The sequence below is a fragment of the Rhinopithecus roxellana genome, chromosome 6 (genome assembly GCF_007565055.1).
Source record: "Rhinopithecus roxellana isolate Shanxi Qingling chromosome 6, ASM756505v1, whole genome shotgun sequence".
Lineage (NCBI taxonomy): Eukaryota > Metazoa > Chordata > Mammalia > Primates > Cercopithecidae > Rhinopithecus > Rhinopithecus roxellana.
The window spans coordinates 26,391,466-26,416,348 of record NC_044554.1 but is presented as its reverse complement, the minus strand read 5'-3'; the positions used below and the strand labels follow the sequence as shown (position 1 = coordinate 26,416,348).

Genomic DNA, 24,883 nt, shown 5'->3' with positions numbered 1-24,883 from the left:
AAGTATTAAAAACACATTGATTTGGCGGTGCCAATAAGAACAGAAAAAGGTCATTTGAACAGATCTATTTTATGAATGAGTACAGACCTAAAAATCCTTGAGAAAACACAAATTTCAGAGGAATTAAAAATACACATGTATTGGGTTAAAAACAAAACAAAAAAGCTAGGCCACTCAGAGTGAATACATGGTATACAAATGATATTTCTGCACTTTCTTCTGTGTGCCATTCCTTCCCCTACCTTGATTTTGGTTGTGCATTTGTTGAAGGGTCAAAATGAAACTGGGAATTAGTGAAAGAACAGATCATGTCTTCACAGTCAAGTCTGTGGCACAATGCTGCCTTCTTCTATCCCTGACCAGACACATTTTCTTGGTTCCAAGTCTATCAGTGCTGTTCCCATCAGAGATTCTCAATTGATACTGGGGGTAAAAATCACCAGAACCAAAGAAACGACAAAAGGATGGATACATGAACAAGTTAATTCCTGATTTTCCCAGTGACTTCTAATGACCTCTTCTTACTCTACCTACCAGAGAGCAAGGATAGAATGTAATTAATCTAAGAGTATCTTAGATAACTTTATACAGATTATTTGTAATAGAGGGAACTGAGTTTGAATCCCAGCTCTACTTCTTATAATCAGTCGTTTGTCAAAAGGTGAGTGGCTTCTTATGTGACAAGCACACAAAGGTGAGAGCCCAGCACACACTGCCCCTGCCCTCATGGAGCTCACCACCAAGTGCCAGAAGCAGGATCCAATCATGAAAGTAAGAGCAAAGGTTCCCATGGTGATGAACACCTCCATGGGAGTCACGGTGCTGTCTGTACATAATGGCGGAGCAGCCAGAGTGGCATCTAAAGGATGAGCAGGACCTGCCCAGGCTCACTAGCGTATGACTTTATTAATCTGTGTCTCTGGCTCTTCATCTGTAAAATTAGAATACCACAGGCCTCCAAAGGCTGGTGAAGGAACTAAGTGTAACAGCAGAGGTCAAGGCATCCACATATAGTGCCTGGCTGTTCAATAAAGGTTGGGTTTCTCTTTCCCCCATATCCCTCTCTATTAAACCTAAAGTTCCTACTTTCTCTATCAGGTCATACTCTAGCTTATATGTAAAAATTCTGCTTGTTTGTTAATACTTAGAAATGCAAGTGATAGAACAGGAAATTGTCACCAAATTGCAAATTTCATGTCCTTACTTTTAAGTTCAATGTAGCTAACCAGCCACAAAGGCCATCTGTTTTTAGTGAGGCATTTGGGTGTAGCAACAAAGAAAATTCAAAAGTCAAAAGGCTGGGTTGTGATCCCATGCTTTCACTACCTAATTGTGTGACCTTGGGAAAAACACTTTCCCTTAGCTGGATTAAGTGATGTTCTACTCTGAAATTCTAGGGTCTTACAGCAGACTCACTAACTTCCTAGTGACCCTCACCACTCTAATACTCAGTTCCTACTTTCATGATAGATAGTGTGGATACAAGCACTACTATCTATCTATCTAATGTGGGGTGTGTGTGTATTTTTTGCTTATATACACTGTACACACACACACACACACACACACACACACACACACACACACACACATTCCTCCCAAAGCATTTCAGATTCCTATTCATCTTGATCTCCTCAACCCAATGCCTGGCACAAAGGAGGGACTCAATAAATGTCTGTTGAATAAAGTAATGAATGAATAAACGCACAATCAAGCAGAGACAGAATTTTCCTTTTTAAAAACTCAGGTGGACCCATATGATAGCCAGTCACCAAAACTGAATAAAGGAAAGGAGCAAGTTGGTTCTACTGGGCAGTAGGTGGGGAACCATCATATGATATCTGGAGTCTGGCTATTAGGGTAAGTTAGCTATGACTAGAGACTTTAGCCCATCATTGCTTTCTCCCAAATTACAAAATTTAGCCTTGGATCTATGGGGGAGGGTGGTGGAACTTCTCTTTCGTAGTTCAAAAGATGCCAGCCTTATGGAGGAAAGGTTTGGCTAGAGGAAATGCCCTAAGAACCACATCTTACAGTGAGCAGCATTTGCCATCAGGTTCAAAGAGAATAAATTAGAATCAGAATCTCATCCTATGCTTCAACAATGGGCCATTTTCCCCTCTCAAAAGAAATACTCAGCCTTAGTTCCCCTAAAAAACACCACCCTCAAATCTTATACATTATTTAGTGGATTCTTTGGGGTGGGGGGATCTCTAAAAAGAAAATAGAGTCTTATTTGGTCAAGTAGAAAAAAATGGAAACAAACAAAGGCTAAGTGATATACCCCATGGCAGACTAGCCTCCTGATATGTAGAACTAGAAAATTAAAGTTCACAGTTGTGGTCGGCAGGCAACCCTGCTTTCTAAAATAAATACAGCCAAAACAGAGCCCTGAAAAGATCAAGATAGGAAGGAGATAAAACCACATCAGTATTAATACAGGTAAAACAGAGAATGTGCCTTTTAAAATAGGGCCCCAGCAAAAATAAAAAATAAAAATAAAATAGGGCCCCATAGGGGTAATACCCTTGTAAAGAAGACCTAGTTCAAACGAGACCCTTCATTTCTGTTTTTTATGTTCAACTCATACTTCCAGTGGTGCATGTATGTGAGGATCACCAGAACAGACAGTGTTTAAAATAAATATGATTCAGATAAGGTGGCAGCTATGTAATGAACTGGAAACATATTATAAAATCTTGTAAATTAAAACCCTTGCCCTTTCTTAATTACTTGACTTTGAGGAACATATTGTGTACTTTCAGGGGCTGTGACAGTGATGAATCAAACATTTTGGAAACCTTTGAAATGCTGATGTATTTGTGGTTGAGGATTCAATTTTTTTTTTGTTTTTTTTTTTTTTTAAACCACCATATGTTTCAAACCCAAACAATCTCTGCCATGCATCAGCTGGACTTTGGGGTTTTATCAAAAATGGGAGGTTTTTTTTCAGCTTGATTGGAGGAAAACTCACTTAATTCCACTAATTAAGGATGACTAATGTTCTAACATAACAAATTCATTAAAAAGCAAAACAAAATACACCTCCACCCCTACCCCCAACAAACACTTTTGACAGAAACTAAAAATTTGTTTTAAATCTCCCAAATTTACTAATAATCATTTTAAACACGGAACCCAGTAAAATTAGGTACTGTTACCTTCTTCCCTGAATTTTCTTTCTAATGAAAAAGGGAAGCTGGAAGGGAGTTGGGGAATGGTCTTAAATTTCAGAATGAAGATAAAAATGATTCAAAGGAGAAAACCTAAACTATGAGGCTGGAGATGTCAAAAGGCACCACCAAGTGGTGCACTGGCAGAAGTGCAGCCTCCTTTGCTCCTGCACAGGCTGCCTATACATGGCCAGCTGACCTGAGAGGGAGCTGCGGCAACTGCCCTGAGGTCACCAGTCTGGGGTGGGTGGGGTATGGCATTCAGTATCATCAGTGCTTCACAGTTTCTAAAAATTACTAAAGTTAAGTAAATGCTACTGTAAGTAGCTGAGTCAGAATTCTAATCCAGGTCATCTGATGGAAAATCCAGAGCTCTGAACCTCCATTTAACTTAGAATGAACACAGATCCAGAAGCGATGTCAAAAGACTGGATAAGATTGCCTGGGTTTGGAGGGGTAATTCTTTCTTCTAAATTGAACGATATTTACAGTTTGTTTTTAAAAAAGACCAAAAACATCTGTAATGAGATATTTTTAAAATATATGTGTATATGTATGTGTATATATACATATACATATTTATCCTTGTTGAAAATTTAAAAACAGAAATATGAAGAAGAAAGAAATTACTTAAAATCCACAACTGAGTGGTAATCGCTTAAAACAAGCTTATTTACTTCTAGTCTCTTTCATTTATTTATACATACCTGTTATTTATTTTATAAAATTGGTCTCATTTGATATTTAAAAGGTTTAAGTCAGTATTAAACAACAAAATACAATTTTATATAGGATGATTAACTTTCTAAACACTACAGAGAGGTCAGGTGCAATAAATACACCCTACGCTGTAAGTAGTGATGTAACTTTCAATTGTGGGCTTCCAAACAAATGTTTCAGAGATGACTGATCTTTGTATTCTTAATCTGTTGTTCAGTACAGTGAAAGAAAAGTGAACTTGGGTTTACATCCTGGCTCCCCAACAGTGGCCACAGGACCTTCAACAAGACACTGATCTCAACGAACCTGTTTCCTCTCTGGAAAAATTGAGATGGTCACCTCTGTCTGGCCTAACTCAAAATATTATCAGAAAGAGTGAATGATGTAAATGCAAAACCTCTGTAAATTACCCAGTTAAACAAACACTCTTCAAGGTTCGTGGCATTCTCAAGCATTTAGCATATAGTAAGTACTTCCACAGTCCTCTTTTCTAAAATTGAATGTTATGGCTCTCTGTGAAAACTGAATGGCAATGTAAGTGACTTTGGCTGGGATCACAGTTACCCGATTTTCACAAAGACTTCTCCAGTGGTTCCTGCTTATCTGTAAGGATCAACTGCAGAATTTTCCTTTCCTGTAGGTACCTGGCCACACTGTGTTATGTCTGAAAACCCACCCCCTCTTTCTATCCTAATAAAGCATTCTACCAATTTGAGAAAATTAAATCCCCGTACAGCTATCCTGCTTGATTTTGTAGCTCCCTGTTTCACTTCATGTTTCTTTTAATCCCATCATCCTTCCAGTTGATCAGAGCATCTCCCCATTGTTATCTGACCACATGGATAACTAATTTCCAAAGAGAGTTTCCAGTTACTCCCTGTAGGATTTTTATTTTTTCTATGGTGATACCATTTTTCTATGGTGATACCCTGTCTTTATTACCCTTTGCCCCACCGCTTTTTTGGGTCCCTTCTATAGGACAGGTAACTTTCTTTTCTATGAGACCCAATGGATGAGCTTCTATTATTGTTTCCAAGAGACCAATCTACAAATATTTGGCAAGCCAACTTGTCCATTTAATTTCTCCACAACTGACACTAGGTAAGGCCTCTCACGTTCAATCCTGTTGGGCTTTTCTGTCTCTTTCTCATGGTTAAATAAACATGTATTGTGTTCCTTTCTGATAGAACACCTTACATACAACAGGAAGCACAAGCCAGAAGGAATCACGACCATGCTCACACACACCCTGAGTGGAGTATGGTGTGTCTTAACCCATTTAAATACAGTTGCTGGTGCCACCCAGGCCACCTGGAGTGTGCTATTACACTTACTGAGGAGGGGCGGAGGCACTGATCAAATCCTCCTTCAAGTTATAAATAGTAATCTATAGAAGCAGAACCACTACTAATTCGTGAAAGAGATATTTTCAAAACTAAACAAAAATTTTCAATCAACTTTGAGTCCCATCTCTAGCTTATTTTTATACCATCCCATTTTGCTCCCCCAACCTCCCTTCCTACACCAACTTGGACTCCTAATGGGTTAGGGAAGGGCAGGAAAAGGGAGGAGCAAATTATCAAAATGAAAATGGAAGCAGCAAAGATAAACAGAGTGAAAGGATTAAAAAGACACTTGTTTGAGGGGTTGATCAGAGTAAGGGTGAGCTAGGAAAAAACTGTCAGAAGACTCTATTGTTTTAGTTTCCCATGGGTGGAAAAAGAAAGCCATGCTTCATAATGTACTTGTTGTGCTAAAATTAATGCTAGCAGAGTGTCAATGCACATGTTGTCCAATAATTCACAGTCTTGGCTTTTTTCCTTAATTTACATTCTCTCAAACAGCCCCACCACTTACCATTTCTTCACACAGTGTCCTTGCTTGTAATACTGTCCTACTTCTTCAAGGCTTGGTTTCAAATCTCATCTGACTCATAATGTTAACCATGATCACTCCACCCCATAGACCTCTCCCTTCTGAAAAATCAACAGGCAGCTGCCACATGCTGCTGGTTCCTCTTCCCAATTAGATGACATGCTTCTCCAAGGCAGGGAGCATGTCTTACCCACCATTACAGCCTCTTCTCCTTACATGGAATAATAATATCTATGGAGAACAAGCCCACAGATTTATTTATTCCTACATTCATCTACCAAGCATTTATCCATTAATACATGAATGCTACAACTCCTAGCAAACACTAGGGTTCAATGGCCACTGTTCTTGGTTTGAAGCATAACTGCCACACCCTTTTGGGTGGTCAGTCTGACTCCAGTGGAGGATAACTGTGGCTCTTAGCCAACCCTCCCAGAAAGGCCATCAAGAAGTGGTCATCAGTGTCCAGCACGAAGCCTAACCCCATGCCAAAGATTACCAGGATGCTGTGGGGCTGTCCAAGTTTCCAAATAGGTTTTCAGGGTGACAGGGTGCCCCTTTGAAGAACATCTGGGTTCACCCCTTCTATAATATCAACTTACCTTTCTGAGCTGTGGAAACGGCCTCACCATAGGAATATCCATCACCACCCGGGGATGGAAGAACCTAAGTCACTAACTGGCTTAGATGCGCCATCACAGAGCACAAGAGCAGTACATATGTAAATCTTCATCATTCACCATTAACACTCAGTGCAAAAACATTTTAGACCTCTTCATGCTCTTAAAAATGTTTCAAAAAAAGAAAAGTACTTACTGCCTTCCCACGTACAATGCAAAAGATTCAAAGCCCCTTCCACTCTCTTCCAGTGTGCAAGATGAAAGAATGCATATGCTATTGCTTCACTGTCTCCTCTCTTCAGGATATGTTCTGGGGGTAGGATTAAGCTTTTCATTTCTAGTAGGTACTGAAATAAAAAAGCAGGACACAGTTGCGTTAATACATAAATAATTTGGAATTCAGTATTGAAAATAGAGCAGTTGATTTCCCTAAAGCCACCATTTATAATCATTTCATTAAACCTGCAACCTCATTACTACATTTGAAGGCAATTACTAAAACATCCAGCAACACAAAGTTTGCTGACAGATGATTAGCCTTGTACTAGTTTCCTACAGTGAAGATCAGAGGCTTTCAGGCGAAGATACTCTAATCAAAGAAATACATAAGACTCAAACAGCATAAAGGAAAATGTAGAAGACACGATAATTTGGTATAATTTTGGAAGCAGAATGAAATCTTATAAAATGGACACATGTAGGTTAAAAAGTTATGTGGCTAAACCAAGTGCAGTAGAAAGATTTGAGATTGAGTAGCACTGTCCACTATTTCTTTCTATACACATGTATCAAGGAGAAGAATCTTGTCCTATGAAAAGAGCCACCCACAGCTGCTCAAGTGCTACAGGGAGGAAGGGTGGCAGCCAGAGCATGGGAAGACCCAAGGGAGGGAAGCGTTATAGACCCCAAACTGTGACACTCTTAGATCCTTTCCCAAAGACTAGGGAGTGGGGGTGGGGGATGGGGGTCTCAGCATACACCTCTTCATTGCTATCTTCTACAAAGTGGGTAGGAGTATAGGGCAAGAATGGATATACTTCCTGGGGGCTGAGAAAAGACTATGTTTCCATTTTTATTCTTCTGTTTTACTATAGGATAGACAGGGAGTAATTTTTGAAGGTTATTTTATAATTGCAAATGTTAACCTTTCTTTTCTGGCTGGCATTCTCCCCTCCTGGATCCATCCGTGACAGACACACACACACCCCCACACCCACACCTACACCCACAGCCACACACCCACACCACCACCACCACCAAAGACAAACATAACAATAGCTCATGCAATCTCCTTTAAAATGGAGACTAAGAGACTACAGAGGGATATGGACAGCAAGAGCAAGTGCTAAAAAAAAGGTGTTCAAAAATTTTACTATCAGAAATAATTGCCTATGTATTTTTCTGTCCGTGGAAGTTTATGAAAGACAGTGAAAGGTAGAAGAGTCCTGGTATACAGAATGGAGACTATGGCACAATTATCACTGTTTCCCTGTCATCTAGTTGAGGATTTGTACCCTTTGGGCATCAACCAGTTGCCCTTAAGCTTCCTCTCCCATTGGCACACTTGGTGTCGAGGTGTATGGCCGGCAGGAGCCAGGAGAACACATGCAGGCGTCTTGGCTCAGCAACTGCAACTTTCCTCACTCTGGGTCTAATATCTGAAGAAACCTCCAAGCTTCTGGCCTCAAAGTAGAAAGAGTAGGGAAGTGAAAGAGAGACACCCAGAGAGCAGCAGGAGGACAGTGATATGGCTGTCACACTTGGGAGGAGGTAGGATAGAAAGCCTCACTCCACAGAAAGACCTGGGACCCATTTCCAGGCTGGCCCATGACAGGTGTTTGTTATTTTGGTGGAACTCCTCAAACATGCATTCTAAAAGAACTTTCTGTCCATTTGCCTTTTTGGATTCTATGAACTACTGCTTTCCTCCTAATGTCTTGTTTTAAAACAGTGCAAGACAAAAGTCTTTTTCGAAAAATAAGAATAGAGAATTACCTAGCAATCCAATTTGCACTATGTTTATAATGAGTATCAGCCATAATACAGTTATATTTATATTATGGTGAATTTTATGTTTGGAGTTACCTGGCTATCCTCTTGTGATTTTGTTACCTTAATAGGAACCATTAAAATGTACATTGCTACTGCCAGTGATGGTCTTAAAGGACCCCGAGGCTATGAGTCATGAGAAAAATAAGTAACTTGTGAAGTGTTATGAACTGTATTAATTGTTTCAGAGTAAGTTGGAGAAGGAAGAGCATTTGGTTATCCATAATCATCATCATCAAAAAAACAATAGAGAAGGGAGATTTCTGGCCTAATGAGAGCCCTGGAATAAGATTTTCATCTGATTTTCTAATTATTCATAGTCACCACGTCTATCAAATAGTCAATTTTTAATGAAGGATCATGCTTATAAAATTTGAAACAAATAAAATACGAAAACAACTAACTCATGTGTCCCAGGTATACAGAAATCTCCTTAAAGCCCTTGAAATCAGATGGTGGCTAAAAGTGTGAACTCCCATTCCTTTCATTTCTATGATTAGAAAAGGCTTTTACATTTGATTAAGGATTTATGAAAGAACTCTTCTCTTAGCCTAAAGAACCTTCAGGAATAGGGGCACTTGAGAAGGAGTGGGCCTGGTAGTCACCCACATTTGTGGGTAGAAAATAAACTAGCAAGGCCGGACGCGGTGGCTGACGGCTATAATCCCAACACTTTGGGAGGTCGTGGAGGGTGGATCACGAGGTCAGGAGTTCAAGACCAGCCTCGCCAAGATAGTGAAACTCTGTCTCTACTAAAAATACAAAAATTAGCTGGGTGTGGTGGTGGGTGCCTATAATCCCAGCTGCTCAGGAGGCTAAAGCAGAGAATTGCTTGCACCCAGGAGGCAGAGGATGCAGTGAACCAAGATTGTGCCACTGCACTCCAGCCTGGGCAACAGAGCAAGACTCCATCTAAAAAAAAAAAAAAGAAAAGAAAAGCTAAGCTAGCAGGAGGCAGGACAAGTCAACTGGCAGGGGAGGGTAGGAGTTCTGAAAATTCCTGACAAAGAGACATTATAGATATGTGTTATCCCTGTTCAATACGATAGTTTCTACCACATGTGGCTATTTATATTTAAATTAATTAAAACCAAACAAAATTAAAAATTCAGTTCCTCCATCTCACTAGCCATATTTCAAGTGCTCAGGTGCTGCATGTGGCTAATAACTACTGTATTGGACAATGCAGGGAATATTTCCATGATCACAGAAAAGTCTTTTGGACAGCATTGAAGGCTGCTGTAGATAATGGTTTTTCATCTTTGGATAACTGGACCAATTTTTAACATGAAAAAATTTCAAACGTACTCATGATAGTAATCATCAGGGTAGTAGCTACTGACTGAAAATATACAATATGACAAAAAGCTACAATAAATGTAATAAGACAAAAATTAATCTAAAAGCATTGTTGGCCACTAGGGCATCGACGTATAAAACATTTGAAAAATAGTAGTACACATGTGTGTGAGACAGATTGGCTTACTCAGCCTGCAGGCTCAATGGGATGCATATGGCCTCAAGGACATCATCCATAGCCCCAAACACAGGCCATGAGGTAATGCTGTTTCTCCTCTAAGCTCTCTCTAATCTTTGTGTATGTGTACTACTCACATGCCACCTTATATTAGTTATCATGTATCTTGTTTCTCTGTTGAATCATAAGACCCCCAAGAGCATGAACCTTGTCATCTGCATCTTAATTTCCCCTCCCGCACCTCCTACAGAGCCTTGCACATGAAGGTAATATTTTTTAAAGCTGAATTAAATTGAAATCTTACTTCCCAAGAAGTCTCTCAAAGTGAACATCCCTGGCCTAATCAGCCTTATGAGGCTAACTAAAGCAACATATTAAGGAAACAACTCTGCCTTCTCATCTTATCTATCTTATGGCAGCAATCGGCTATGACTATAAAAGAGATTTATACTCCTTTATAATTCTAAACAAAATGTTGGCCCTAACTAAATGATGAAGGCTAATAACAACAATGTGTTATGTTTTTGGCCAGGCTTAAAATGGCTGGCAAGATCAGTTCTCAACATGTACAACATTTAAATTAGAAAAGCATGGAACAACATTTCACGTCTTACTTGTCAGGAGAAAAATAAATGGAAGAGGGCAGATCCCTATCCACAAGTATGCAGAAATCAATTAGAATAACTATAGCTTGCAAATCAGAGAACACGCTTTGTCCATATATAATAATGGCTTGGTTTCTATTAGCTCAGCCAGCATTCTGTGCTATCTTGCCCGCCATCCTGCATCTAACTTCCCTCCCAGATAAAATCACACTGATCTTGAAGTGCAGTGCTTCTAAAAATTTCGGAAGCAACTTTTCAAAATCTATTTGTGTCAGCATCCACTGCAGGAGCACCTAAAGTCAGGGCATATGAAGAGAAGCAGAGAGCTATGGTCTTTAGGTGTGAGCAGCGCCTACTCATGGAGGTCTCTGAGACAAGACTGGCTCAGCTGTCAAGGAAACTGCTGAAGAGATATGGCCTATTAGAGGCTACCTTGGGTGGCTGCTAAAGTACTTTTTGCTAAGATCTTAAAATTCTATAATAATTTGAATGAAAATGATCCCATAGTTACCATTCACATAAATGTTAATACCAAAGAATTAACTCATTAACACCTCTTTTTTGGGATTTTCAATATCAACAATAACATAAGTCATATAAAAATCATTAGCAAAAGTATGGGAATAAGCAAAATGTGAAAAAAAAAAAAAACAGGTAAATTAACCTATATCACAGTTAATGATGGCTATTAAGTGGCTCCCAAAACCAGGTAATGAAAGAATATGTATTAGCACAGGGAAATGTTCATGATACATTGCTAAATGAAAAAAATCAATGTACCCTAACAATTTACATAGCAGATTATTAATTATTTTGACAATAAAAATGTATAGGTAGGCATTAAAAACCAGTGGAAAGTCACAGATTGAATGTTCATGGTGGTTAAATATTTGATTTTAATGGGAGATTAACTTCTTTTGTACTCTTTCTGTGCTTTCCAAGTTTTCTATAATAAACATTTTGTAAGGGATGGGGTCTCGCTCTGCTATCCAGGCTGAAGTGTAGTGGTGCAATCATAGCTCACTGCAACCTTGAACTCCTGGGCTCAGGCAATCTTCCTGCCTCCGCCTCCCAAGTTACTAAGACTACAGGCACATGCTACCATGCCTGGCTTGCAATAAATATTTTTATTTTTTTCTCTCTATATATGTATGTACATGTATGTATGTATATATGTAATACAAATCTATTTTCTAGACTTGCATCAAAACACACACGCACACACACACACATACACACAAACACATAAACAAAAGATAACTGGAGATAGCAATTTTTTTCATGCCTACAATGCTTTGGTGCAACTGGTTCTGATAAAATGGCCTAACACTAGAAAAGATGTTTTTAAAACATCAATAAAGAGTTCTGCGAATTAAGCTAGTGCTATTTGGGAGAGACACCACATAGTCTGAGTTTCAATGTTGCTTACTCCCTGGAATGAGTAAGACACAAAGCAGGGACAGGACAAAAAACACTGCAAGTAGCCACGGCTCACTCAGATCATGTGGTGATGGAGAATGCGGTACACATCACCAGGATTCCCTGCCTTAATCTCATCTACCATCTGCCACTCTGAATCACTTACTGGAATCCTGGCTCTACTGTTTAGCTATGAGACCCTGGACATGTTATTTAATTTCTTTGAACCCCACTTTGCTCATTTGTAAAACTGGAATAGTAAAAACATACCTTGCTGGCTTTAATTTTTGAAGATTACGTAATATATGTAAAGCATTCATTCATATAGTACTTGGCATATAAGTGTGCATTGAACAGTAGATATTTTTGCCACTAAAAAATATTATATGTTCATATTACTGTAGAAGTAATTTGTGTTTTCCACATATACATGTCCCACAGATAACTGACTTTGTTTTTGGGTAAAGTACTTCAGCATTTTTATTGTAGTAGCAGATCAGTTGAAGAGACCTGGCTACCAAGGGTCATTAACCGACCAATACGGAGCCAGGCATAAAGCAAAGCTGAATTGTCAAATTAAACCTGGTGATTTCAGTACCACTCAGGGATCCTCATCACAAGGATACCTTCTTCTTCCTGGTTCACTTATCTATTCATTGGTTACTTTGCTTCATTCAAAAAATATGTGAAGGCCCACAGTATATCCCAAGAATATAGATATGGGAGCACCCACAGGCTATCCAAGGACATAGATATGGAAGGATCCTTTGTGTATTCCAAGGACATAGCTACGGAAGCACCCATCATTTACCTCAAGGGCATGGACATGAATAAGGTCAGGTCCCCACCTTGATGATCCATAGTCTTTGTAGGAGTAGAGGAGGGAGAGAGAGACAGTGGGAGGGAGGAGAGAAAAAGAGAATGTATGGAGAAAGAATAAAATTCAACATGGTGAGTACCTTAGAAAGATGTATAAACTTAGCACTAAGGAAGCAAATGGACAGCATTGTGTCTGAGAAGGCTTCACAGAAAAATGAAAACATCAATCTTACTAATTACATAAGAGTTTATACTGAAAAAATGAGGAGGGTGGATTCCAAACCAGCATTAAAGGGCAAAGTATACCAAAAGCATCAAAGGCTACCAAAAGCAAGCCAAGGCGTCAAAGGGCATGATGTGTTTCTAAACTGGTGGGGCCTGACTACTAACATGATGGTAATTGCCAACACTGATTACGCACTAACACACGTGCCAAGCATTATCTCAGTAACTCCTTAACACTCTCTGCGACGGAGCTAATATTACCATTCCTGTTTCAAAGATGGGAAAACGAAGGCTTTAGGAAGTAACTTGTTCAGAGTTGCACAGTTGCACGTGGCAGAACCTGCATTTGAACTCAGGCCACTCTCCAAAGGAGTGAAGTAGAAAAAGTAGGCTGTAAAAGTCCTTCATGATCTGCTCCAGAGGGTGCCCTGACCTTTAGTAGCTGGTTTTCAAACTTTTAGACACAGAATATAGTTGGCTTCTGAGCAACCTGGGTTTGAACCGCACAGGCCCACTTTTATACAAAATTTTTTTCAACCAAACACGGATTGAAAATACAGTATTCATGGAATGGGAAACCTGCATATATGGAGAGCTGATTTTTTTGCATAACTCAGGTTCTACTGGGTTCTGCAGGGCTGACTCAGGGACTTGAGTATGCGTAGATTTCGGTATATGTGACGGGTCCTGGAACCAATCTCCTGCAGATACTGAGAGATGGCTGTAATTTGTTCAAAGAGAGACAGAGAAAATAAACACTTAGAATCTGTGAAGCTGATGCAAAACAAAGCTGTGGGGAAATCTGAGGGATGGACCCAAGAGAGATCTGGGGAACCCTCCTGGCTCTCCTAGGAGGACAGTTTGGAAATCACTGCCATAGGCAACTGGGAAGTGAGTTGTGCAGTTTGCAATTTTGAGAGAAATGGGTGAGTCATGTGTAGGATCAACAGACAGGGAGGAAATGGAAATTAGCAAAGTCTTAAAAAGCTCCTGTTAGAGTCCAGGTGATGGGGACAAAATTGGGGGATGAAGGAGGAGCTTTTCCAGGACTTGGCGCCTGACTAAATGTGAGAGTCAGGGGAAGAACCAAAAGTGACAAATTTTTAGTGTAAGAAACTAGAATAATGTGAGTTCCTTAGCTAGGGTAAAGACACCAGAAGAGGAAGAGGCTTAGCAGGGGAAGGTAACAAAAACAGCTTGAAGAACCTGTATAACATCGCTGGAAAAATGGCCTGAAGGCAGCTTGGTCTGCAGGTCTGGAGCTTAGGAGAGAAGCTGGAGACACAAATGTGGGCATTCTGGGCCAGAGGTGGAAGCTGCGCAGTAGGAGCAGCGGAGATCTCTCAAGACAGCTTCGAGCAATCAGGGAGAGGGCAGTGAACAGAACTCCCTGGAAAACATGAGTGCATGGCAGCACAGAAAAGGAGGAGGAGGAGAGTGCTGACATACAGGAGTGGCACAGAGAGTAGGTGTCATGGGGTCAAGATGGCCTCAAGCCATAAGAAGCAGGCTGGCCTGGGGGCAGTGGCTCACACCTGTAATCCCAGTACTCTGGGAGGCCAAGGCAGGCAAATCTCTTCAGCCCAGGAGTTCAAGACCAGCCTGGGAAACATGGCAAAACTGAGGTGGAGGCTGAGGTGGGAGGATTGCCATGATAGCACCACTGCATTCAAGCCTGGGTGACAGAGCAAGACCCTGTCTCATAAAAAATAAAAAACAAACAAATAAATAAATAAATAAATAAATAAATAAAGACATAAAAAGCAGTCGGTCAGTGGGACCAAATGCCGAGGAGAGATGAAATAGGATGAGATTTGAGAAGAGGTCAATAGTTCTGGTGGCCTAGGTGGCAGCGAGCTTAATAAGAGTGACCTCAGTAGAGGTGATGAGCCTGGTGGGGGTGGCCTGTATGGGGATAGTCTTGGAGAAAGCAGCTGCAGTGCTTTCTGTTAAAGAAAGAGACATATAAACTTCCTATTCCTGAGAAATGTGGCTAAAAACTGGTTTCTGTTCATTTTCCTCTGGGTCATATTTCCACAATACGTTCTCCTTACTCTAATCCAAAAAAGCCTTGGAACAAAATATGACTCAATTCAAAGAAACTTATATTGAAATAATATTTCTAAAATGTCCTGTTGATATACAATATCATAGATAGTCTGCCAGGGTATTCTGAATTTCTGCTTCCACGCTTCAAGCATTTTAAAATACTAAAACCCACTACACATTTTGTTTCCTAAATTGGATTAAAAAGCAATTTTATACTCTGTCAATCAGCTTTACCAAGATATAAAGGGAGGATTGCTTTAGTGTTTGCATAAAATAGAATTTCCATCACTATAACAATGTCCTGTAGGTACTCCATTAGCATATACAATTACCACGATGTGTTCTTCCACAAGCCTCTTGAAATCCCCATGAAACTAGTTTCTAGATTAACATTAGATGAGCTTTTTTAAAAAAAAAAAAAAAAAAAAAGTACATTTTTAATGGGAATGCATTTCTGTCATAACATTCTTCATTCTTTCCTCTCTGTTTTCTCATGACTTCCCACACTCCTAGACTTAAAATTTGAAAGCTAAATATGTATTAGGCTAGGTCCTCACCTCCATAGTGTGTCAACCCCAGTCTGCCCCGCTGCTGAGATGAGTGCTGGGAGTGTGGCACCCTTCTCCCCTCGGTACCCTCTGGGACTGCCTGTTGTGCCCTCCGCTACCTCTTGGGCGGGCACAGTGAGGACAGCAGATGGTTTACTGGTTCTGGGATTTGGGGCAAGATTAAGATGAAAGCTATCCCCCGTTGGTGCTGGCAAGTTTTCTTGATTTTTTTCCCCTCAGCAGCTCTGTCTACAGCACTCGGACATGCTAAGGAACTGGTATTGGCTCCGCAGCCCCCTCCCTGCTGCTCAGAGGAGGATGTGAGGCCTCCTCCTCTATGGGTGGGACCTCAAAAGCTTAGGATTTTCTGGTGGTGATGGGTCACAGCCATGTGTTATCTTCTGAACTGAATGCAGAGGGGCCTTGGAGTTGCTGGGCTACCAGACTTCTCATCCCAGTTTCAAGCAGAGCATCTACTTGCTTATTTATTAAGGTTTCATGTAAGACTGAATTAGGAGAGGAAAAATGTTTACTGCTTTAAAAAAGTTAAAAATTGTTTGTTAAGTTAAAAATTGTTTGTTTTTGTAGAAGTAAACACAAGCTGGCCAGTGGAGGCCTGTGTGTGGTAGTGAAGACCCGTGACTTGGGAAGCCCTCCTTGGTGATATTGACCAGGTCAGCCTTTCCTATCACCCAAGGCTCAATTCTGGGGACTACCGCATTCAAGGTTTTCAGAGTTGAGAGGGAGGTTTGGGCATTCTGTATATAGCCAGGCCACTCCCCTACCACTGCACACTTCGAGAATGTTTCTAACAGCAAAGCACAGGATCTGGCTTCCAGAAGTTACAGAGTTCCTGGGTTATCTGCCCCAACTCTTGACTGTGAGCTGGCTGCCTCACTCTGGTGGGCCCAGCAGCACCCTGCCTGCCTCACAGGAGCACGGGCCAGTCTGTCTTCTCAATGACTGAGCACTTCTTGTGAGAGCACGCATCACGTTCTGACCAGCGTCCCAGTGGCTGGCACATAATTAGTGCTCAATAAGTGCTAGCTGAATGCGCTGCTGGGAGGGAAAAGAGGACTCTGCTTTGGAATTGTATACCTTTGGAGACTAGAGAAGCTGGTGGACAGCAGCAGGAAGGTTAGCTCCTCCAGGATGAAGTAAAGTTGCAGCGATGTCTCCTGTTTATTCTATTAGAGCAGAGTGATCCTGCTTAAGTAAAAGTAGTTCAAATATGTTGTGGTTGACAGGAGAGTTAGCAAGGTGTGTGGCTTCCAGCTGAGGGAGGAAATGGAAGAATTCTTCTTCTGAGGGCATGAGAGCCTTGCCAACTCTGATAATGAGAATAGGCACCAAAACAGAGGGTGCAGGGGCAGGGAGGAAGGAGATATAAGCCACCCAGGCTGGGAGATGCCAAACCGCTTAGGCCTGGTCTGAAAAAAGTACCTGGTGATGTTCAAGTGGGTCCCTACCTCCTCTATGACTACGGGCACCTGGGACCCCTGACCACACAGCTCACACTAAGGGAGATTTCCCTGCCACCTCTCTCTCTTCCACTCACACCTCTCTCCTTGTCCTGGTGGTAGGCAGTGGAAATGATTCCAACAGCCCAACTCCAATTGGTAGAAGTACCCCTGGGAATGAAACAAACAGCTGCTTGCTTTTTATAGGCTGAAGAAGAAAAGCTTTGGAAAGAGTGAAAACTTAATAGAACCTGGAAACATTTTGCTGGGGGAGCCAATGATGATGGGTTCGGTGTATGTATGTGTATATTAGGGACTGTTAATGTAGCCCTACGATCTTGATTACTCAGACAGGGAAATATGAGTTATATAATCGAAAGGCGGGTGGCTTCAGCCTCCATAATAGAGGGGACACCTGCCTCTGTAATCAAAGTAGAAGACACAGTGATGTTTTATGACGCAACCTCATGCATGCCTAGGACAGGCTTTCAAGTCTGTTCTACCTGAGGAGGCAGGTGCAACAGGGAGAGGAAGGGGCCTGCGTATGGGCAAGTTTCATACCAGACATGAAGTGTTGTGTTGGGGTAGAGGACCTGATGGGAGTGGGTTGGCAGAGAGCAAGGATGGTACCAGGCTCAGAACAAGAATATAAGACACAGGTTGGAAATGGGTAACACTTAATCAGCCACAAGCAAAGAACTTACCAAGCAGCTATAAGCTGCAGAATCCCTGAAGACAATAGCTGCAGCCAGAACATGCTAGAGCCTCCCCTCAAATCTGGATGCCTAAAGGGACCCTGAGGGTCCTCAAGGCCAAGGCATTGAGGTGCCACTGTTATACTCTCTGGTTGTCCTTCTTCAGGCTAGGGTGGCCCAAGAAGCACCTGTTAATGCATGTTTCTAGGCAGCCTCTATTTCCACCTAGCCTGCAAGCACAGAAATAGAACGGGAGGTAAAAAGGAAGAGATAATGAAGGGGCCAACATGTATTCAGCAGGTACTGAATGAATTACATGACGTAATTTCATTTACCTGTCATCAGTCCTGTGAAGCCATTACTTTTATCCTCATTTTATCAAAACAAGAATGGGCAGGAAACTAATTAATTCCCTCCTCCCATACTTTATTCCAGTCCTGTGGACAACAAGTAATGGGAGTAACTGTTCTGAACACTTTTGCGCTTTTCTCTTTTCTAGAGACAAAGTCTCTTTCTGTCACCCAGGCTGTGGTGCAATAGCACAATCATGGCTCACTGCAGTCTTGACCTGTTGGCTCAGCCTCGCAAATAGGATTACAGGTATGTGCCACCACACCCAGCTAATTTTTTTGTTTGTTTGTGGAGATGAGGTCTCACTATATTGTCCAGGCTGGTCTCAAACTCCTAGACTCAAGCGATCCTCCTGCCTCAGCCTCCCAAAGTGCTAGAATTACAGGCATGATGAACCCTTTCAATGATACTTCACAGCTCTCCTTGTCTGCCTTGCTCTGTTGTTATAATATGTTTTGCCTGACAATTCAGAAAGGAATAAATACAAATGGCTAACAATGTTCAACCAAGCTAGTAGTGGCAAAGAAATGCAGACTTAAAGAACAAAATTTCATTTGTACTTAATAGGTTCATAAATATTTATTGCTCCCCTTCTTTCCTTTTTAAACAAACTGCTCGACGACAGTGAGGGTAAGATAAAATGGTGAAGAAGGAGTTGTCTGTTGATTTAAACTGCTATAATCTTTTTTGGCAAGTAGTTTGGCAATATCAAGAGCCTTAAGTGCTTCCACACATGACTTAGTAATTCCCATACTTCAAATCTACCCTCAAGAAATAATCCTGACTAAAAAAATCTTCTTGCCCAATGAGGTTCATTACAGAAGCTGACCGATCATGTCAACTTGATATCTACCATGGAGGACTCAAGAAGTAGATTAGGCTGTGTGTACAGTCCCTCACACCCATAATCCCAGCACTTTGGGAGGACGAGGTAGAAGGACTGCTTGAGGAACAACTTGGGCAACAGAGACCTTGTCTCTATTAAAAATTTTTAAAAGCTGGCTGAGTGTAGGGGCACATACCTATAGTCCCAGCTACTCTAGAGGCTGAGGCTGGAGGATCCCTTGAGCCCTGGAATTTGAGGTTATAATGAGCTATGATTGTGCCACTACACTCCAGCCTGGGTGACAGAGTACAACCCTGCCTTGGGTCAGGGGTCTGGGAGAGGGAAGAAGTAGATAATTCTCTTCTACAAAATGTAACAGAATGAAATTGAATTCTTATCTTACACCACACAAAAAATCAACTCAAAATGCATTAAAAGTTTAAATGTAAAACCGGAAACTATAAAACTTCTAGAAGAAAGTAAAGGAGGGGAATAACTTCATGATATTAGTTTTAGCAATGATTTCTTAGATATGACACCAAAAGCACAAGCAACAAAAGCTAAAATACGCAAGTGGGACTATGTCAAAGTGAAATGCTCCTGTGTAGCAAAGAAAACAATCAATAGAGTGAAAAGGTAACCTGTGGAATAGAGAAAATATCTGCAAACCATATATCTAATAAGGGGTTAATATTGAAAACATATAAGCAACTCCTACAACTCAATATGAAAAAAAAAAAAAAAGCCCAACAATCTGATTTAAAACTTGGCAAAAGACTCATATAGACATTTCTCCAAGAAGATATATGAATGACCAACTGGTATATGAAAAGATGCTCAACATCACTAACAAGCAGAGAAATGAAAATCAAAACCACAAAAAAATTTTTACCTGATGTGTTAGGATGGCCACTCTCAAGAAAATAACAAGTGTTGGCAAGTTTGTGGAAAAACTGGAACCCTTGTGCACTGCTGGTGGGAATGTAAAATGGTGCAGCCACTAAGGAAAACAGTTTGGAAGTTTCTCAAAAAATCAAAAATAGAATCACCACTATATGATCCAGTCATTCCCCCTTCTGGGTATTCATTCAAAAGAAGTGAAAGCAGGATCTTGAGGAAATATTTGCACTGCTATTTTCATTGCAGCATTATTCACAACAGCCAAGGTTATTAGGAAATAACCTAAATGTCCATGGACAGATGTGTGGATAAAGACAATGTGGCATACACATACAGTGGAATAATTTTCGGTCTTTAAAAAGAAGAAAATTCTGTCATATGGTGGATATAACATAGATGAAGCTTGAGGACATTATGCTAAGTAAAATAAGTCAGTCACAGAAAGACAAATACATGATTCCACTGATACAATGTATCTAAAGTAGTCAAATTCATAGAAGCAGAGAGTATAATGGTGCTTTCCAGGGGCTGTGGGGAGGGGAAAATGAGGAGTTGCTGTTCAATAAGAATAGAGTTTCAATCGTGCAAGATGAAAAAGTTCTAGAGATTACTGTACAGTGATGTGCATACAGTTAATGATATGGTTTGGCTGTGTTCCCACCCAAATCTCTTCTTTAATTTTACTTCCCATAATCCCCATGTGTAGTGGGAGAGACCTGGTGGGAGGTAACAGTTATCTCCATGCTGTTCTCATGATAGTCAGTGAGTTTTCATGAGATCTGACTGTTTTATAAGGGGCTTTTCCCCCTTTTGCTCATTCTGCTTTCTGCCATCATGTGAAAAAGGACATGTTTACTTCCCCTTCCACTATGAATGTAAGTTTCCTGAGGCCTCCCTAGCCATGCTGAACTGTGAGTCAATTAAACTTCTTTCCTCTATAAATCACCTAGTCTTGAGTGTGCCTTTATTTGCAGCATGAGAATGGACTAATACAGTTAACAAGATTGTACTGTACACCTAAAAATTTGGTAAGAGGGTAGATCTCATGTTACACGTTTTTTACCTCACACCCATAAAAAAGAAGTATCCAAAATAGAAGTATCCAGTTATAGAAACTGTCTTAAAAGAGTCTGAAGGCACATAGATAAAATACTAGAACTGCAAGTTGGAGGATAACCTTTTTAAGGTTAAAGAACTCTGGAAATCTGATAATCCTCCCTCAGAAACAAATACAACCCCAATACCCAAACATAAAGTCCATGTTAAGAGCCCTATGCTAATTTTTTAAAATAGTGAAGTAAAAGTATTTAAAATACATAGGAAAAAAGGCTACAAATAGTCTTAAATATGAGTAGATTATTTTTTATAATACCACTATAGAGCAAAAGACATATCTAATACTGCCGGTAACAAACAAATAATTTAGCCCACCTTTCGGAAACTTGTCAGAAAATGGAAGTTTATCTTTGGTACCCTGAAGGAGTTAACGTAACATCCTCCAAAACAAAAATGTGTCTCCACGCAGTGCAAGGCTTGTAGTGTAGCTACAGCATACTGAGAGCACATAAGCTCTGGTTAACCCAGGTCTGTGTAGTTGATGGGTCACTGATAGAAATGTCTCCCTCACCCCGACCCCAATGTAAATCTCAAGACTACTGAGGAAGAGCAGGGTAAGCATGGAGCATATCTGCAGAAAGAAGGCCCCAAATCCAATAAACTATAACAATACAAAGATGAAGGTATAGAACCGTGATGAGGGAGGGCAGTCCTTTGATTGTCCAGCATTACATGAATGGAATTTTCTTTACATGCAAAGTGATTTTAATCCCATTAAATGGAAAACATCCTCTAATGGATTCGAGATTTCTTTGTCTTCTTGAGTTTTGTTCTTAGTTGTTGAAAATCGCCAGCATCATTAATATCCCCAGTTTTCCTCAACAAAAGGTAAACAGCAAGTACATAGTCAATGCATCACACTGAGAGACCACGGAGGAGAGAGACTACTTCTGATGAAGAAGAACAAGCTTCCTGGTGACTCTTAATGGTGGTGGTGAAGGGGCAACAGGGTTTCCTCAGAGGAAGTGAAAAAGGGAAAGGAAAGAGAATGTGTCTGGAATGATGAACAAATAGTTACGAGGTGGAAAAAAGGAAAAACAAGTTGGGTCAGATTATGAAGGGTACTGAAGAATTGCACAAGGAGTTTACGCCTTTTCCTATGGGAGCTGGCGGCACAGCTACAGTTTCTCAGGAGGGAGTGACAGTTCTGTTGGTAATGATGAGCCTGTGTGTTTGCTTCCTCTTTACTAGTTTGCTGCAATCTAATACTTCAGAAATTCTAGTGTTTCACATCCAACTGACCACTGAAGGGGCTCTCCTTCAGAACAGAGATAAAGAGTTTCTTAGTGTTCTTATTTATTCCCCAGTCCTGTGATGTGGTAAGGAGCAACACTCCCTCCCTACTCCTCATGTCTGCAGGCAAAGAGAGTTCCTAAGAGTAGCCCTCCGAAGGTAAATGACTGGTATTTATCACTGGATGGTGAAATATTACCTATGTATCTTTGCTTAATGGGATACCAGATGAAGCAAAGCTGGAAATATATGGAAGGCAGTTCTCAGTTACTATATTTGGTATTTTTTTCCTCCCTTAGAGAAGATGATAATCATACAATACAGCATGCAGATACTGAAAATTCCAGTGGTGGGCCACTGACAACTTCCTGTGGTAGAGAAAAAGAAGCCATGGAAGTCATATCATTTAAGATATCTTGAAGAAACCTGAATTGTCCTTAAGGGACTGAATGCCTTGAGAAGCAGTGTGCCCACCAGCATTTGAAGGGTCCAAGCCTAGGCTGGTCTGTTCCCTGGTGAGATGTGGGAAGCAGTAGAGGGCAACATTTACGAGTAGATAACCCAGAATTGGTTCAGGCTCTGCCATTTATTTGCTAAATGACCATGAGCAGATTATTTAACCTCTCCAAATCTTCGGTGCCTTCATCTATGTAATAGGGATAATAATATAACACACCTCACAGAATCATTATGAAAAATAAGTGAAAAGGCTTATGTACTTCAGTTAGCACTGTGCTTGGCACATAACATTAAAAAAATAATAAAAATGATTATCACAGTATCATTATAAGGAGAGAGTCAAGGTTAGGATGGGAAGGTGACCTAGATGATCTTTAAGGCCCCTTCTTATGCGAAGAGTCCAAGAGTTTATAACCTTCACCGATGTCTCATTAGAACTAAGGCTATTATTCTCTGCCTCCAAGGCACCAAATGTGTGTGTGTGTGTGTGTGTGTGTGTGTGTGTGTGTGTGTGTGTGTATTTGCTAAAGTAAGATGTTTAGAGCATGCTGCATACTATATATTAGAAATTTGTGGCTAATTCTTGACAGATGTGGCCAGTGAATCCCAGGACCTGTCCCACATGGAAATTCTGATAGACGAAGAGGATCTGGAAACACATCTCCCCCTCAGCACAATCATCAACAAAGCAAAGTGCTGGAGAGTCAGTTTACCTAGGTAGTTTACCCTACCTTCTCTCAGTTTCATGATTAGAAATTAGAGTGCAATCAAATATTTGAAATGTTTCCACTTTTAGAATAATTCTATTTTGCAAGTGGAATCCCAGTTAACTGTGTCAAATTCTTCCATGGCAGCCTTAAAGCGTTTCTTAGGGCTTTTAATATTCTTCGAGAGGCTCAATTAACCATTTCGGACCAGTTTTATAGCACTAAATGACTACTTCCATCAAAATATCTAACCAACAAGTACTGTACTGATTTTCTGTCTTGTGCCCCAGGATTGCAAGGCTGTAGTTAGGATCACAGTAAAAGATCTGGTTCCTAGATATGAGAAGCCCCCAATCATTATCAAAATTCTTAATAACTATCAATAATTATCAAAAATTTTTGATATTAAACTTATCAAAAATCGTAATAATTTGCAAATAAATGGTGCTCAAGTATTTTCAAAAAACTTCAAATATATAATCTCACTTGATCTTTACCACAGAAGACAGGCAGGGCTTCTATCCTATCTTCATTTAAAGATGAGGGACAACTTTGAGCTGAGAAATGCTAAGCCCAATGCCCAGTGGCTGATGAATGACAGAACCAGAAGTGGAACACAAGTTCTTGCCTCAGAATCCAGAACTTATTGCTCAATGCTACTTCTAAAAGAGCCTTATTTGTGCTTACTGAATAGCTCTGTAGAGAATGGCATTCAATGAGTATTAATAGATGACCTCAGTTTACTGTAATTCAGGATAATATTTTCACGATTAGTTTTAAATTTTAGTCAAAGTGGAATAAATATTTTTAGTTTAGGTGAAAAATATTATATAAGGATATATAGATATAGCACCATATGGACAATACATAAATCTACAAATACTATGTTGGTCATTACCCATTAGGCCTAATGAATAAATACATCCTTATGCAAATGTGGCATAGTGAACCACTCTTCAATTTCCTGCTAAGTGAAAACAATGACCCAGACTTGACTAAAATCCCAGGAATTATATTAGATCACTTATCTCTATCACTCTGGATATCAACAAAATAAAGTAGTTAACTCCATAAATCATCTCTCTCTCTCTCTCTCACTCATACCTCCCACCCTTTTGCTATAGTGCTACAACACAAGTCAAACAGCCTTCCTTTGTCATTTTTCACCAGTAAGTCTTCATCAGACATTTTGCCAAGGAAGATATGGCTTGTCATACCTGCGGTGAACCACACGAAGTTTCTTAGAGGTCAAAATGTACTTAATAGCGGGACTGAAAGTGGCTCTCAGCTACTTTTTTTTTCCTCCCTCAGAGAAAATGATAATTATGTAATACAGCATGTAGATACTAAAAGAGCAGGGAGTTAAATATAGGTAAATAATAAATACACATTCATCTCCTGAATAAAAGATTACAGAAATATCCTCTGCTCTGATTTGATTCCCTTAAAATCAATTTCAGAAAAAAAATTGGAAATATTGGGTATTTATAAATTGGTCAACCATGTGGTTAGTAACTAAAACAAATATTTTCTACTACATATACTTATTAAGACGGT

At 40.2% G+C, this 24,883-nt stretch overlaps 1 protein-coding gene across 16 annotated transcripts in view; it reads right to left on the bottom strand.

The window, feature by feature from the left end:
* Positions 1-24,883, bottom strand: part of ST7 (suppression of tumorigenicity 7) — a 278,422-nt gene that overhangs the window by 13,673 nt on the left and 239,866 nt on the right. For 15 of the 16 annotated variants that reach the window (XM_030932961.1, XM_030932964.1, XM_030932969.1 and 12 more), the window contains one exon: positions 6,585-6,735. In XM_030932961.1, the coding sequence (XP_030788821.1) occupies positions 6,585-6,735 (151 nt within the window). The remainder of the gene's footprint in view (positions 1-6,584; positions 6,736-24,883) is intronic. The other variant, XM_010389342.2, reaches the window with a different exon arrangement.